General features: G+C 39.4%; 1 protein-coding gene across 11 annotated transcripts in view; it reads left to right on the forward strand.

The window, feature by feature from the left end:
* The window catches only part of ATE1 (arginyltransferase 1), an 82,834-nt gene extending 67,178 nt beyond the window's left edge, over positions 1-15,656 (forward strand). For 6 of the 11 annotated variants that reach the window (XM_088670488.1, XM_035137432.3, XM_035137431.3 and 3 more), the window contains 2 exons: positions 3,281-3,401; positions 14,362-15,656. In XM_088670488.1, the coding sequence (XP_088526614.1) occupies positions 3,281-3,401; positions 14,362-14,540 (300 nt within the window). In that variant the 3' untranslated portion in view covers positions 14,541-15,656. Of the gene's footprint in view, positions 1-3,280; positions 3,402-8,264; positions 9,295-12,271; positions 12,367-14,361 lie in introns of those variants that run through there. The other 5 variants (XM_088670489.1, XM_088670491.1, XM_088670490.1 and 2 more) reach the window with 3 other exon arrangements.
* Positions 15,657-15,889: the final 233 nt, after the last annotated feature.

The following is a 15,889-nucleotide window of genomic DNA, read 5'->3' on the forward strand; positions in this document are numbered from 1 at the left end:
AGGATAGGCTAGTGTTACGGTGGGTATTAGGAACCTCTGCACGGTTCCACATTCGGTACTGTACAACCCAAACTACACATTTGTCCAGGGTACTCTTACCTTTTGCCTCAGATAGAAACATTTCCCTCTCTTACTGACTGTGCATCATGAAATGAGAAATAGATAATCTCCATCTATGTGGGCAGCAGGTGTGTTAGTTTGTTCAGTTCGATTCTGCAACAATTAGTATATCATTCTCGTTTTAATGGATATTCTAGTGATATGTTGTTGTTGTTGTTGTTGTTGTTGTTGTTGTTGTATTTTACCCTTCTAAATTGGTTTGGGTTTCCTGGTTAGGTGAAGCTGTAAATAAATCTAATAAACAAAATGAAATACTTAGGATACTTTGAGAGCCATTCAAGATAAGAGCTACTTTATTGTGGTATATCACATGGATAGTGGAATACACAGATTATGCCCAATAACCATGCAGTTGTATTACCGTGACCACTGTTTGGAAGTGTAGTGTTGCATTTTCATTTTGCTGTTGGGGCACGGGGGAACCCAGCTATGTTTATTACTTGTACAGAATGAACGGCTTCCATAGCCAAGTGAGGGATTGGATGTGCCACTGTAAATGTCCGTAACATGGACTCGGGTTTCTAACAGCCATCACATGATGAAGCTGGTGTGAGACTAAGCCCTGATTGGGGAGTACATCTTTGTGATCTCTCATGATGGAGAATGGAAAAAAAAGTAGGCCGACAGCATTTCAAAGCATTTTATCTTTGTTCAAAAGCTTAAGCCTTTACCTGTGGTGTAGGGGACATTGCTTAAATGCAATAATGAAATTTAATTTTGTTAGAAGTACAGTACTTTCATGTATAACTTGATTTTTCTGAAACAAATTAAGGCGAAGGTTTCATAACCCGTGGTTTGAAGTTGCTTGGTTTCAACAAACCATTCAACAAAATTATCCTGTTTGCATTGACAAGCTGCAATTAATAAAAAGCAGAATTCCTCCTTGTGGCCGTGTTGAAGGAGAAGGGGGTGTTTTCCAAAGAGTGCTGCAACTCATTTGCATAACGCCAAACCATGATTTATGCTGCATGTGAAGTGACCAGTGGGTAAAGTTGTCATTGGTCACTTAAATTCAGCCGAGAGCACATTTTTATACCTTAAATAAGCCTTTCTCAACTTTGAATCCCCAGATGCTATTGAACTGCAACTCTCGCCATCCACAGTAAGCATGACCAATAATCAGGGATGGTGAGGTTTGTGCTCTCAACAACATCTGGGGACCAGGTTTTGGGAAGGCTGCCTTAAGAAAAACAGAGTTCTCTGTAGCGGGATAAAAGAGCAGGGAATATGATTCAGTAGTTATCACTCTGTGTGTGTTTGCGTGTAATATGACATTAAGAACTGTTAAAAGGACTTTAATATGTCAGAAATTGAGTATATGTTATATCCAGTGGGGGTGGGATTCGTTTTCTACTTTTTTTCTACCCGTATGTCATATGTGAGATTATTGCTTAATATATTTTTGCAACTCTGTGAAATTATCCAGTTCTGCAAGAAAATAGTAAAGTGTTAACCTGGAGAAGAAAGTAAACAAGATTTGTTTCTGGTATTTAATGCAGTAAAAAATTTAGAAGTTGCATAACTATTACAGCTTCTTAAATATTTATTTTTTGTTCAGTCAGCTCCCCCCCCCAAAAAAAGCAGAGAATAATAAATCCAAACAGTCATTCTTTTAAAAAGCCACATTTCTATTAAATTTACTCAGCTTTATCCACAGAGCTTTAACAGGAGCCAGGAGTCTGTGTATTGTTTCAGAGTGCTTGTACATAGCACTGGGGCAGCAATACATGCATTTTTTTTAAAAAGAAAAAGTTCAATAAAAAAACAGCCTTTTGCATTCCCTGTATAAACTGGTCATCACACAGTCATTTGATTTGTACACTATTCACCTTCTCTAGATTTGGGTGGCTAACCTGACTACAGTACAAAATAAGGGTTCTTCACAAATTGCAGCTCCGAGAATAGGGTAATTTTCAGGATGTTTCCTATAACTCTGAAGTGGTGAGGTGTGTGGCAAACTCATGATTTGAGACAATCATGCACCCTTTGTAGAAATAGTGTATTCATGCACAAAGGTAATGCCCATATTGAAGGCAGGGAGCAATATGTCAAGAAGCTGTAACTTTAAATAAGTGGTTAAACTGCGCAGTGTCAATATGTAAGTAAGAAAACCAGTTTTGATATTCTGGAAGTAATCTAAATTACCCCCCCTCCCCTACATTAAAAAGCATTGCATATTTGTTAGATATTTTCATTGTCATACAAGTGTCCCAAAATCTCTCTGACTTTGTCTTTCTAAAATATTTTTTGTTTCTGTTCCTAGTCCTTTTAGCTAGAAATCAACTAGTTAGAAATTAAGCTAGGTGAACTACAGTGTGACTTATTTGTTCATTCTCAAATTGTTGGCACCCATCTGTCTCGAGAGAGAGAGAGAGAATGGAGTGTGTCTCCGGGGATGAAGTCAAACCGCTGCAGTAGCGGCAACAAAATGACTTCTCTGGGGCTTAAGCCTGGGCAGTGTGTATGGGGGCCCTGGGCCGCCCAGACGACAAGGCCTGCCTCTTGGCCCCACTGATGTAGTCCAAAAGAAAGCAGAATGATATGGTGACACCAGGTTGGTTGCAGGAGTTGCTGGAAGGAGGTATACAAAGCACCATCCAACGATCTTAGTGACTCCGCTCCGGATTTGTATAGGGCTTTACTCCTTGGCATTAACTTTTCCTGAAGATATCCCACAAGGCAGCAGAGGTTTTAGGATGAGAGTTTTCCTTCACCTAGATGAGCTCCCTTCCCAGGATGAAGAGCCCCATCTGCCCCTGTTCTCAAATTACATTTCGGTTAACAGTACAGTACACCAGATTATTCTGTTTGAAGGATTATTGAGCTAGGTGCTCAAAAAGATTAAGCAGTCAGACAAGATTATTTTAATGTGCTTCGTGTATCAATGGTTGTATTCATTCAGGAAAAGAGAAAAAATGCCATTGATTGATTAAATTAATGATATAGCTAAAATGTTAATTGTAAAAGATAAAAGAGTGTGAAGAGATCTCAACCACCAAAGCTGAACAAACATGCCATCTCTGTTTTTTTGGATGGGTTATTTTGTTTAGGATTTTCTATTGCTAACTATAAACTTTATTCTGGACCTAAAAACATGAGTTCCGTTTTGATTTTTGGTTTTTAGTAACATACCACTTATTTCTTCTCCATTTTCTCCTAGGGCCAGTACAGACCATCTGACTTGTTGTGTCCAGAGACATATATCTGGGTACCTACTGAACAGTGTCTGCCTTCTCTTGAGCATTCAAAATATTGTCGCTTCAATCAAGATTTAAAAGCAGGTAGGTATATTATTTACATCTTTTGCGTATACTGTAAGATATTAGACTATAAATCAGGCACCCCCAAACTTGGCCCTCCAGATGTTTTGGGACTACAACTCCCATCATCCCTGGCCACTGGTCCTGTTAGCTAGGGATGATGGGAGTTGTAGTCCCAAACATAGCTGCCAAGTCTTCCGTATTCCCCGGGAAACCCCCATTTTTCCAGCCGTTTCCCGCTGGCAGCCCGGATTTAAAAAAAACAACCCGTAAATCTCCTGGATTCTTACCGGCCCAGGGAGGCTCCTTTTGCGCATGTTTGGAGTCTCTGGACATGTGCAGAAGCTATTTCTGGCGCTGCGGCCATTTTGGAAATGGGCAGAGCATGCGTAGAAGCAACTTCTGCTGCTACTCTGCCCAGTTCCAAAATGGCCGCAGCACGACTTCCGGTGCCGATCCTGGATTTTTCAATCTGCGAGTTGGCACCTATGGTCCCAAAACATCTGGAGGGCCAAGTTTGGCCATGCCTGCTATAAATGATAAACATTTGAATGTACATTGTGTCCCATGGCTAAAGTGACATTGTTAGCATCTTCCATGTATTCATTTACTCGGTAATTTTAATTGGCTAATTCCCACTCTAGTAGATTCCATTTAGTCACTAAATAGTATATAAGAAGTCCCTTTTAAGTCATCCAGCACACTTCAGTGTTCCGTTTCACACATTCACCAGAGACCAGTGTTCAGAAAGTATAGTAGTAGGGAATCCCCACCCCCACAGGAAACACACCAATAAGCTGACTTTTCAATGTAAATGGACTTTGGATGCATTTTTATTCCCCAGTTTGCATGAATGGAGCCTCTACACAATGGGGATTTTTGTGTATGAAATATGCTTCTTCCCTGCCACCATTGCACTGTTCCTGATGAACATTTGAACAATCTCATAGTACTTTCAATACAATACCACCTAACGTGTAGTGATGGCTATGAAAGGCCATACTTGCACCCAAAAATGTGCTCTTGATATGTTGTTTTGATGTCATCCTAGACACTGTTCTTCAGACAAAACCTTTAATGTCTGTGTCGATCATGGTACTGTGTTCTATATTATTTTGCTGTAAAAACAAATAAATGTAAACATGAAAACACATGTTTGACTCTGAATAACATTAGTATCCAGAAAAATATGAATATGCTACACTTCCTGCCGTCAAACCAAAGTGTTGTTTATCATGAAATCTGGGTTGAGTGACACCATGTATAGTGAGCACCCATCATGCTTCAATTGATATGTAAAATCTGGGTCTATTGTGAAGTGAAAACTTTTTTAGCATTACAGAACTTGAGAGAGAAGTTTGAAAGGTATTACAAATTGAAAAATGAAGTGAATGGGTTCAAGGTAGGCAATTTTTCAAGTTGCCCTTGCCTAAGAAAGAGAAGAAAAGTTGTGCTGTTTTAATAGATGTGCTTGAAAAAAACTGGGAGTATGAGTGAACTGGTGCCCAAGATGGCAGCATTATAATATAAGAAGGGAGGCAACAACATTAGGTAAAGAATCTTAAGTCTCGTATGTATGCCACTATGAAATGATAAACTATAAAAATCTGCATCTTTGTCTATCCTGGGTACATCAGCCCAGACACGATCTGAATTCAGACTTGTGTCCTGTGGTTTAAGGAAATTAAAACATAGCTACATGCTGAACAGCAGAAGGCCTGCTGTGAGCTACAGTCATTTGAGGTTTGGGTAGCTGCTTTCTTGAAGGAAGCAGTGCTCCATTCCAGGGCCGGTTTCCTGCAGAACACTTCCTTACAGTTGTCAGTAAAATAAGTCCTTTAATTAAAATACAGTGAGTATAAACATCAGGCTAGATAGACAATGGTATGCTCTGTTTCACATGAAATGACTTTCCATAACAAGACCTGTAGGTATCATACTGTACTAGTTCATAATTGCAGCCAATTCTGATGTCGTTCTGGTGCTTTCTAAAAACTCAGTTATTTATTCAGGCCTTTGCTGACTGTTACTGCTTTGAGACGTTTCTTGGAAACATTTCATAAATGAAATGAAATAAATAACGATATCAGTTGATTGCATTCATTCATTTTGTGGTTGTCCAGGCCTATCGACTGCTGCTTTGTTTTATTATGTAACATTAATGTATTTTTAACATACGATTGATTTTCTTTCATTATAGTTACAACTGATGAATATCCCATTCCTTTAATAGATTTAAGCTTCTTATCCCCAAAATTTAGAAAACATATTTTAAACTACTAACTAAAGAGTGTTAGGGAGAAGAAGTGAATCTCAAAGGAAGGGAAACAATTACTCAGAATTGAGTTTACTGAAAGTGTTCTGGTGTTGCCAATATATAAAGCGGCCATACTTACAGCATAATCCTGACCATGTCAGACCAATATTTGTTGAAGCTTCTTCATGCTGGTGTTGTGTGTTTCTGCTGTGGAGGTTCGCCATGCAGTTGAAATTACTCTCCTTTGTAAGGATAATATAAAGGTTATGATGCGCCAGATGCGCCCCAAAAATATTTCAGGGACATTCAAGAGTTGGGTGTTTCAGATTCCTTTGTGTCATGTAGATGGACCATTCTTTCTATGCAAGTTCCCAAAATAGAAAATTTATAGTGGCTGATTCCTACCAATAAAATTCGTAGAACAATAGGATTAAGGTCTTTTTCTCAACTCTGTTCGTGTTATAACATTTTTGCTGTGAAGAAGAGGCATGTGATCTCTGTTGAGTCAAATTCAGTTTTGAGAACTGCAAAAGTAAACCAAGCATCTGTGATAATATCTTGTAGGCAGAGAAACTGCCCAATAATCTTACAAAAACCTCTGGAAGAGCATGACATTGTGAATGGATTAATGGAATTTATTTACCCAAAAAATTAAACATATACAACCTTATTCTACATAATTAAAAAACTAATCTTTATTTCATGATGGAACAACCTTTGGATGGTAATATATTTTCCTCAAAAAGCATTTTATTTTAAAAAATCCGATTTAAATAAAAAAAAATCGATTTAAATAAAAAAAATCTGATTTAAATAAAAAAAATCCGATTTTTTTATTTTTTTTAATAAAATCATTGATTTTTATCCACCCTGTTTTGGATTATGGTGCTGGAGGAGACTCTTGAGAGTCCCATGGACTGCAAGAAGATCAAACCTATTCATTCTGAAGGAAATCAGCCCTGAGTGCTCACTGGAAGGACAGATCCTGAAGCTGAGGCTCCAATATTTCGGCCAACTCATGAGGAGAGAAGACTCCCTGGAAAAGACCCTGATGTTGGGAAAGATTGAGGGCACAAGGAGAAGGGGACGGCAGAGGACGAGATGGTTGGACAGTGTTCTCGAAGCTACGAACATGAGTTTGACCAAACTGTGAGAGGCAGTGGAAGACAGGAGTGCCTGGTGTGCTCTGGTCCATGGGGTCACAAAGAGTCGGACACAACTAAACAACTTGTTAAGTTAGCAGCAAAGCATCCCTGTTTTTAATGCAGTCTGATAGTAACACTAGTGACTAAAGTTCTAAGTAAGAACTTTTTTTCTGATACTGAAGATATTTTACACACATAACTTTAGTACCGTACATACAGTGGTACCTCTGGTTAAGAACTTAATTCGTTCTGGAGGTCCGTTCTTAACCTGAAACTGTTCTTAACCTGAAGCACCACTTTAGTTAATGGGGCCTCCTGCTGCCGCCGCGCTGCCAGAGCAAAGTTCTTAACCTGAGGTACTATTTCTGGGTTAGCGGAGTCTGTAACCTGAAGCTTTTGCAACCTGAAGCATTTCTAACCCGAGGTACCACTGTATTAGCAGTTTCCTTGTAAGGAGTGGGTGGGGAGAGCAAGCCTTTGATTAAAGAAACAAAAGCTATGAAATACATTTATTTTCCCATAGTTACCATGGCTGAGTTTGTAAGATTCTTGCTCCACACTTTTCAGAGGGGAAGGGGTAAACTGCATTGATTATTCCCAGCAACTGCTTCAGTTTATTACATTTTGGAACTTGCATCTGTTTTTAATTAACTTTATAAACACTTGAAGGCAACTGAAGTTCATAATCCAGCATGATCCTTGATCATAAAGTATGTTTAAACAGTAGAGATAGTGCTAATGAGCTGTATCCAAACAAATTTGTCAACTCCACTTCTAGCATGAGAAGGGAAATGCTAATAGGTGGATGAAATTTTGAATCACTGACCTTGTTAAACAATTCTAGTTATGCTGCATTTACTAGAGAGAAGAGAACGCCATTATCTGAACCTGTTTGTTCTCCAAGCACAAATGTTAAATCCTGCTAAAATCTGCTCTCCTATAAATGAAATTTGGGTGGTGGTGAGGGGTGTAAGGTGGTTGTAACTTAATAAGATCTCAAATTCCTAGCAGCTCCTCTTTCTAGATCTATCTTGGAAAAATATCACATGCAAATAAACATCAGTGTAATGTCTTCAATGTGTATGCTTTCTCAGGAATCGCTCCAAAATCATTTCTGGGGAAGCAACAGTGGAAAGGTCTAAAGATCACTTTAAAATTACAGAGCTGTACATTCCACTGGGATGAAAGATGACTGATTTCAACCTAATACGTCTAACGTTTATGCCTGCTTGGGGATAATTCTAAAGTATTCTTGTAGAAGTATAGAATGTTAGAAGTGTCCCGGTGATGCAGATTATGTTTTGGGAAAGGTCTGCTATTTATTTCTATGTTTGGCTGAGTGCAGCATTGGTTTGTTTGTATGGTTGCATTAATTATAGACCAGCTATAACATTCTGAACCAGAGTGATTTGATTTATCAATATGTACTTGATTCCCCCTTTTAAATACATGATTTTTAAGTGCTCTTGGTATTTTTTTCAGATCTAACTTCCCTTTCCTTGGCGAGCCTATTTTGGAGTGCATGGATGAAAGGCCCACTGCTTATATTAGTAGTAAAAACTGCCCATAGAACTTATGACAAACCACTAAGCACCACTGACCACAGCATAATTGAATCCAGCAGCAGTAGGGAGCATGGAAGCCCTATTGCTTTTAAAAATTTTGTAAGGGCAAGGAGAGAGTGATTTGGTCTTAAAGGCCATGAAATCAAACGTGAGGGAGATAAAATTCTGGGACTCTGTCTGGAAACAACTTGAATGATACAAAATTAATTTCTACACCTTGAAAGAGAGAGTGGCAGAGGATGAAACTGAGTGGTTTTCTGAAGAGAAAGGTTCACGGTGCTAAAGGGTTTAATAGTTATGACACAGTCTTATGGGATGCTGCATTGTGGGGTTGGAGGATAGGGAAGAACAGCTTGAGACTTTGTAGCAGGCTAGCCCTCTGCTGACAGAAGAACGACTTCTGGGCACTTGCTGTGGTGCATTTGTGTCTTTTATTGGTGTCAGCAGATTGTTGCGGCTACTCTCGAGTAAAGACGCTCCAGTCCGCTCTGTCTTTCAGAGTTTTATTGTGCATACTATTTACAGTGCAGAGATATCAGAAAACATGACTGCCTAGTCCGATTCAGAACCCGGCAATGGCTGCTTCCGGCTCATTGGCCAGCATAAAAGCCTGGGCACCAAAAAGCGCCTCCCCCTAGCCCTGCGTGTGGGCGCGCGCCTCAATTCAGGCGCCGGAAAGGGCTGCGTTCCTTCTCCCGTCCTCTGGCTGGAGCATTGCAGAGGCTCCGGCACCTCACTGTGCTGCTCTGCCCTTGCCTCTCTGGCCAGCTGGGTCGGTGCCTTGGCTCCGACGCGTCTGAGAGCCCTCTCTCCACCCCGCTCCATTCCTCATTCCCTCCTCCTGACCCGCTGCTAGCGCTGTCACTGGGCGAAGTGCTAGTCAGGATGACAGGGGGAGGGTCCCTGTAAGGAGTCCCCCTGACAATAGGGGTAGTTAGTTAACATTAACCATAGAGAAGGCTGATCGCCGAAGAATGGATGCTTTTGAATTATGGTGCTGGAGGAGACTCTTGAGAGTCCCATGGACTGCTAGAAGATCAAACCTATCCATTCTGAAGGAAATCAGCCCTGAGTGCTCACTGGAAGGACAGATCCTGAAGCTGAGGCTTCAATACTTTGGCCACCTCATGAGAAGAGAAGACTCCCAGGAAAAGACCCTGATGTTGGGAAAGATTGAGGGCACTAGGAGAAGGGGACGACAGAGGACGAGATGGTTGGACAGTGTTCTCGAAGCTACGAACATGAGTTTGACCAAACTGCAGGAGGCAGTGGAAGACACGAGTGCCTGGTGTGCTATGGTCCATGGGGTCACGAAGAGTCAGACACGACTAAACGACTAAACAACAACAACAACAACAACAACAACAACAACAACAACAACAACAACAACAAGTTAACATTGATTTGCCAAGGACATGGTTAAGGAGAGGGCCCGACCAAGCTACAGACTTCCCACCAGCAATTTCTGACAACAGTACCGTGTTTCTCATATTATAAGACACGTCTTATATTTATTTTTTCCTCAAAAAAACACACTATGGCTTATTTTCAAGGGATGTCTTATTTTTTTCCTCCTCCTCCTGCCGCGGCCGGCATTACTGCTGCGCCTATCACTATGTCTTATTTTCAGGGTATGGCTTATATTCCTTGAATGCTTAAAAATCCTGCTATGGCTTATTTTATGGGTATGTCTTAAAATATGAGAAACAGGGTAGCAAAATAGCTTCAGCCATCCCTGGCTGGGAAAGCCAGAGCAAATATGCCCAACTCAAAAGTAATGGGGATGGGAAGTCAAAGTTCTTTATCAAGCAATTGTTCTTGGCTTCCCAGGCACAGGTTTAATTTGCAGTAACAATACAAAGTCACTACAGATCAGGGAACCTGGGCAGCTAAAAGAATAGGAAGAGAAAATAAAGAGGTATTGTAAGCTTGACTTTGTAGAGCTAAATCCACTGTAAGGTTGCAGGAAAGCTTCTTAGGCCGTCGGAGCAGGAACATGCCACAGTTTCTGGATTCTGCTAAAGCAGGAACATCCCAGAGTTTCTGTATTCTGTCCTGAGTCAAGAAAGCTTCCTAGGAGAAAGTAATTGCATAATATAATGAGTGTTCATTTGGCCAATCTAATAGCAAATAGCCTAATAGCAAAGGCTATTTAGGCTTGAATTCAGTCACATCCTTTCTTCTACTTCGTATTGTTATATCGGAACCGGAAGCCTTTTGGTTTCAAAAATTAAATCTTACTATTTTGGAGAACAGCCTCTTCTCATATGTTTATCTGAAATACAGTGTAATACATTTGCCAACTGAGAACAATAACTTATATGCAGCTGCAGAAGGAAGCGGGGCCATGTCTTTGGAATAGTACACATGTAGCAGACCTCTCTCCACATCAGTTGTGAGATCACTTTCAAAATGGTGACATATCTTTGATTGGCAACTAGTTCTTACAGTATGACATGTATTATAAAATATTTCATTATATATTTACTATCATGCCTCGTGTGTGTTTTCTTAGAAGAGCAGGAGATGCAAATTTTTAATATTGATCCTGGTAAAATAGAATAGAAATGTTGGTTTAAATCTTGTTCAGTTGAAAGACGTATCTTGCTCATATGTCATATTTTGCCTTCTTTAAACAGCAGCAGATCCTGTTTGGTTTTTATGCTTTCTTTAATCCAGTCAAAGCCATCCTGCTTTTAAGGGTTAAAATGAATAAAGTGAATGCTTTTCTCCTGTGATTGACTTTTGGCACTGGAACAATAGCCAGCTTCAAACTGAGTAAATTACTTGTGCTGTTGTGGTGACAGAGGTACTTACTTACATCTTTTAAGTTTTTACAAAGGGTATCTGAGATTGCTTTAGTGTTGTCTAAAAGCTACACTGTAAAGGCTCTTTTTGACAGACAGCATAAATCATACTTTGATAAGTAGTTTTTTATTGCAGAGTTTTGATCACACAGTTTATTCCTAAATTTACATTTATGTGGAGTAGAATCATAAAAGACTGGAGCTAGAAAACTATCTCAAAGATTCCTAATCAATTTATTACTTACCCTTTTAAGTACTGAACTGGATTTGTTAAAACACGTGTGTGTGTGTGTGGTGTGTGTGTGTGTGTGTGACACACACACACACACACACACACACACACACATGAAAAACATATTTTAACTTTTAGGACCAACCAAAAAGCCATAAAATAGCAAGTGAGCTGGGACCGGTGCTTAACATTCAACATCATGAAGAAACAATAGTGTCTTGTGGCACCTTAAAAAACAACACATATAGCCTTTATTTTGGCTTCAGCTTTTGTGCACCATCCACTCCAGTGCCAGTAATGGCCATGCACAAAAAACAGTTGTTGATAACACGTACATCCTGCCAATAGTAAGCAATTAACACACAAAGTGTGATAAAAATCCAGTGTGCTGTAAGTGATAGCACTTAAGTTCAGTTAAAGTATCCATTTAAGTTGAGATATGTTTCCATTTCAGAATGTCTGCAGATGGGGAAAAAATGTTCCATTTGGAGCATTTCAGTTTGAATCTAACCCACTTTCTCCAAACAGACTGCCTATAATTGCCAATCAGTAAATAATTGCCAATCAGCAGTTAACAGGGAGCTCCTTTGAAGGCTTGCTTCCAGTGCCTGATCAGCTCATTGGCACCGAAAACGTGTCTTTGAACTTTTAACAGGTGTCAATCACCTGACATCATTACGACAGGTCCTGCCTACCTGTCAAAGGTCAATCACAAAAAAAAACTGTGCAGAAGATTTTAGAGGCTTCATTTATTTGCAGAATTATGCCCAGAATCCGAATAGAGACAAAACTGTGATTTGGCTGGCAAAGGAAAAATCTTGGTTTGATAGTTTATGATGCTTATTATGTTTATTTATACTATAGCTAAGATGGTTCTCATTCCAGCACATGATTTATATCTTGCTTCGAGAAGGAAATGTGTGCATACCTTCCATGTTCAACTAGTGGCACAGAACTGAAGCCAGCCATGGAGAACGTAGGCAAGTAAAACAAGGTGGATGTACGGCAACATCCACTTCAGGAAATATGCAATGTAAGGCAGAAAGGAATGTCCCTCCAGTATCAGGTTTCAGTGTTCAATAAAACGAATTAGATTTAAAAGTAATGAGCAGTCCTGAAATAAAGTCTCCGTGTGGGTGTTTGTTTAAAGATGCAGGTTGGCGCCAGAACTGTTCAGGTTACAACTAATATTTTGCCTAAAGGTGTTGTAAATATAAGTCTTCCGTTTCCTTTTAAGAAGTTAAAAACTCGCTTTATGTTTATGTCCTAATCTGGAGCTGAACCTGAACGTGTTTTCCTTTGCAAATGTCACCAATGAGAGTGTAGAACCGGAAGCAGAAGAACAAAAAAAAGTAAAACCCTGACAGAGCACTGGAGAAATATTGGCTATACTTCAGAAGGCTTAATGGATTTCAGAAAGCTATGAACAAGACAAATCAGCATTTGCGACTGCAGTTGTATGTGAAACAAGTGCCAGCCATTATTAATGAAGAAGTGAATTGCAGCATGGTGGTTCTAGACAAAATGAATAGATATTGGTCAGTGATGCAGTGTTTAACATATAGATATCAACACTGAAGCAGTTAGGGTGAAAATGATCATAAGCAGAAACTATCTTCAGGTGTTGTTGAAGGAGTAGGTGATGTCAGCATTTTTTAAAATCTGAACTCTTCATACTGACAAATGCAGCTTTGTGCTAATGTCAGAGCTTTTACCACACAATAATGCAGCCATTTCCAGGAAAATTATTGCATGGTAACTTTTACATATGTGAGCTACTTGATCATTCTCTGAAATCAGCTTTAGCAAGAATTGTCTCATTACACGCGCTAAAGCCTTTTTTGGTCATCTGCACACTATCCTTTGCTTTGTCCTGTAGGACTAATTGCAGTCATCAACAGATTTACCATACCCATTGAGTCAATCACCCATCTCCTACTACCCTTCTGAGGAAAAACTCCACCCTACCCCACCCTCCCACTATATATAAGGGTCTGGTGACTTCTATTTCAGTGTATCTGGAGAAGTGTGTTTGCACACGAAAGCTTATACCCAGAACAAACTTAGTTGGTCTCTAAGGTGCTACTAGACAATTTTTATTTATTTATTTTTTATTTGGACTGTGTCAGACCAACACAGCTACCTACCTGGATCTGGAACAGAATTAGTTCCTTTCTGGAGGGGGTAAGAGAGTTACTTCAGTTAAAATGCTGTGACCCTAGTGTAGGTTTTCAACCAACGTTAAAATAATACTGGCTTTAAATGTTAAGTTTTTATGTGTCCTGGAAACAGCATGTAGACAACACTCAGGTGAGCTTATTTTTCATGTAATGCATTTAGAGTAGACATTTTTATGACTCTCAGGTCTTCCTGTGTACCGTAAGCTTATAACAATAAATCTTTTCTATTGTAGTTTTGAACGAATTCACAAAGATCATGTAGTATTGTAGCAGCCATATATTCTTCCCCAAACCATCTCACCCAGATACCAAACATGGCAAATTAAAAACAAAAACAAAAGTGATTTTGGATGACTTGCATATAAAAACTGATTTTAATTTCCAGCTGCCATTTAAATCTAACATAGTTTGCCTGCTGCTTGGTAGGAGCAGTGAACAAATAGAGTCTCTCTGATACCTGGATTCTTGTACATGCACAAAACCTAGATAGGCAGAGGAACCTGAGGTGTATTTTGTAGGAATCCTAGTGTGATAACACAACTGATGACATTCATTCTTGATTTCTGAAGAGCAACCAAAATCCACACACCTCTTTCATCTTCAAGTGGAACTTGGTCGGTTCCTTTAAATTTTCACCTAATGATACGCTTTCTAAAAACAACGCTGTTGTCTTGTATCACCATATCAGTACCTAAATGTAAGGTCTTGTGCATTTTGATATTACTTCATTTGTCAACAAATGCTTCCTGTTCATCTGGCCGCTGCGTTAATACGCCCGTATTTCTTTTCTTACAGTTGATGAAGGGAATGTGAAGGAATTGGGTCAGGTTCGGATTCTGCATAAGAGAACAGCCATGCGTTACAGTGTGTACAAGAGAAGGAGGAAGGGGCCAAGCGATGAAGAAAGTGTTCAACAATATGCAACTCTAGTGGGGCAGACGTGTGCAGAGCGAATGTTGCTCTTCAGAAGCTGAGGTGTCAATTCTTGAGATTGTATGCCCCTGCAGCTTGGTGTTGATATGCCTTTGAAAATGGAGGCACTTTATATGAATGAATACACTGGCTTATCTTAAAAGAAAATACCATTTTTTTCACCTTTCTGCCAAGGGTCTGGCAGAATATAACAAGGCCCTTTGTTTTATTTTGCTATCATGATCCCTTCCTTGCATTCGGAGAAGTGTGCATGGTGTGAAGTACATAAATGGTCTGAACACAATTTTTCCTGTAGGGCTTTGTAGTTTCCTCTTAGGGAGAATATTTGAAGTCACTTGGGTGCTGACATGTATCAAAGCTATGGGGAAATATGTGTAAGTTCCACAAATGGGAGGCTAAAATGTGCAGTTGCATGCTACTCTGTTCCAGAACACAGTTGAACTATGGTGCTTGGAATTAAGCCTGTTTCTGTCCCAGTGAATCCAATAGCAAAAACCAGTTTATTCTGTCTTGTGGACTTTATATAATCTGTACTATATGACATACAAAGCCATCTAACGTAAACCTATGCACTGTAGCTTTAGAGAGTCACTGCAATTTTTAATTTTTTGCTTTAAAGAATGTGTAGTAGTCTTTAAATACCAAGAAACATGGAGGTTTGGTTTTTTGTAATTAAATGGTTACTCGGGAAAATATTGGAATTGAAGCCAAGGTTAGGTTTGTGGTCAAATTACCAAAGTGATTATATAAAGCAGCAGGTTGATGTTGTACCTTGATGTACATCCCACTTTTTTGTATTTGTAATGCCTATTTGTGTTCATTGCAAAATTCTAGAATTCCATTTCTATATATATTAAAAAATCTCATTAAAAATGCTTTTTTAAAATCTTCAAAACACTGAACTGTCCCTACTACTGCCATTTTGGTTGTATATCCAGCACTGTTGCTCTCACTCATACTTAGGTTCTTTGTTTTATTAAAATTGTAAAGTACACAGTTGTAAATGTGAACATATGCTTTTAATTGGATTAGGAACCTAATTTTCATAGCAATCCTTTTATCAATTTCTGTATCCATGTCTGATAGAACAGGCTATAAGAAGTCAGCAGTGCATCTGAAATTTACTTATGTTGCTGATTAAACAATATTTGGTATGACTTGCAGACTCAAGAGATGCCATTCCTGTTTGTTGCAATGAGCATCTGCTTTGCTAAAGAGGTTGTTGGGGTTACCAGTTTGGGAGTAATAAAAGTGAAGATCAGTTGAAGAAAGGAGGAAGGAACTGGAATCAATCTCCTCCTCCCAGAAAATCGTTTGCATGAGTGGGGGTAGCCAATGTGGTGCTCCCCAGGTGTCAAAACTTCAGACCCCAAAAACTGTGTTAACAAAC

This window comes from Zootoca vivipara, chromosome 5 (genome assembly GCF_965207765.1).
Source record: "Zootoca vivipara chromosome 5, rZooViv2.hap1.1, whole genome shotgun sequence".
In the NCBI taxonomy this organism is placed as follows: Eukaryota; Metazoa; Chordata; class Lepidosauria; order Squamata; family Lacertidae; genus Zootoca; species Zootoca vivipara.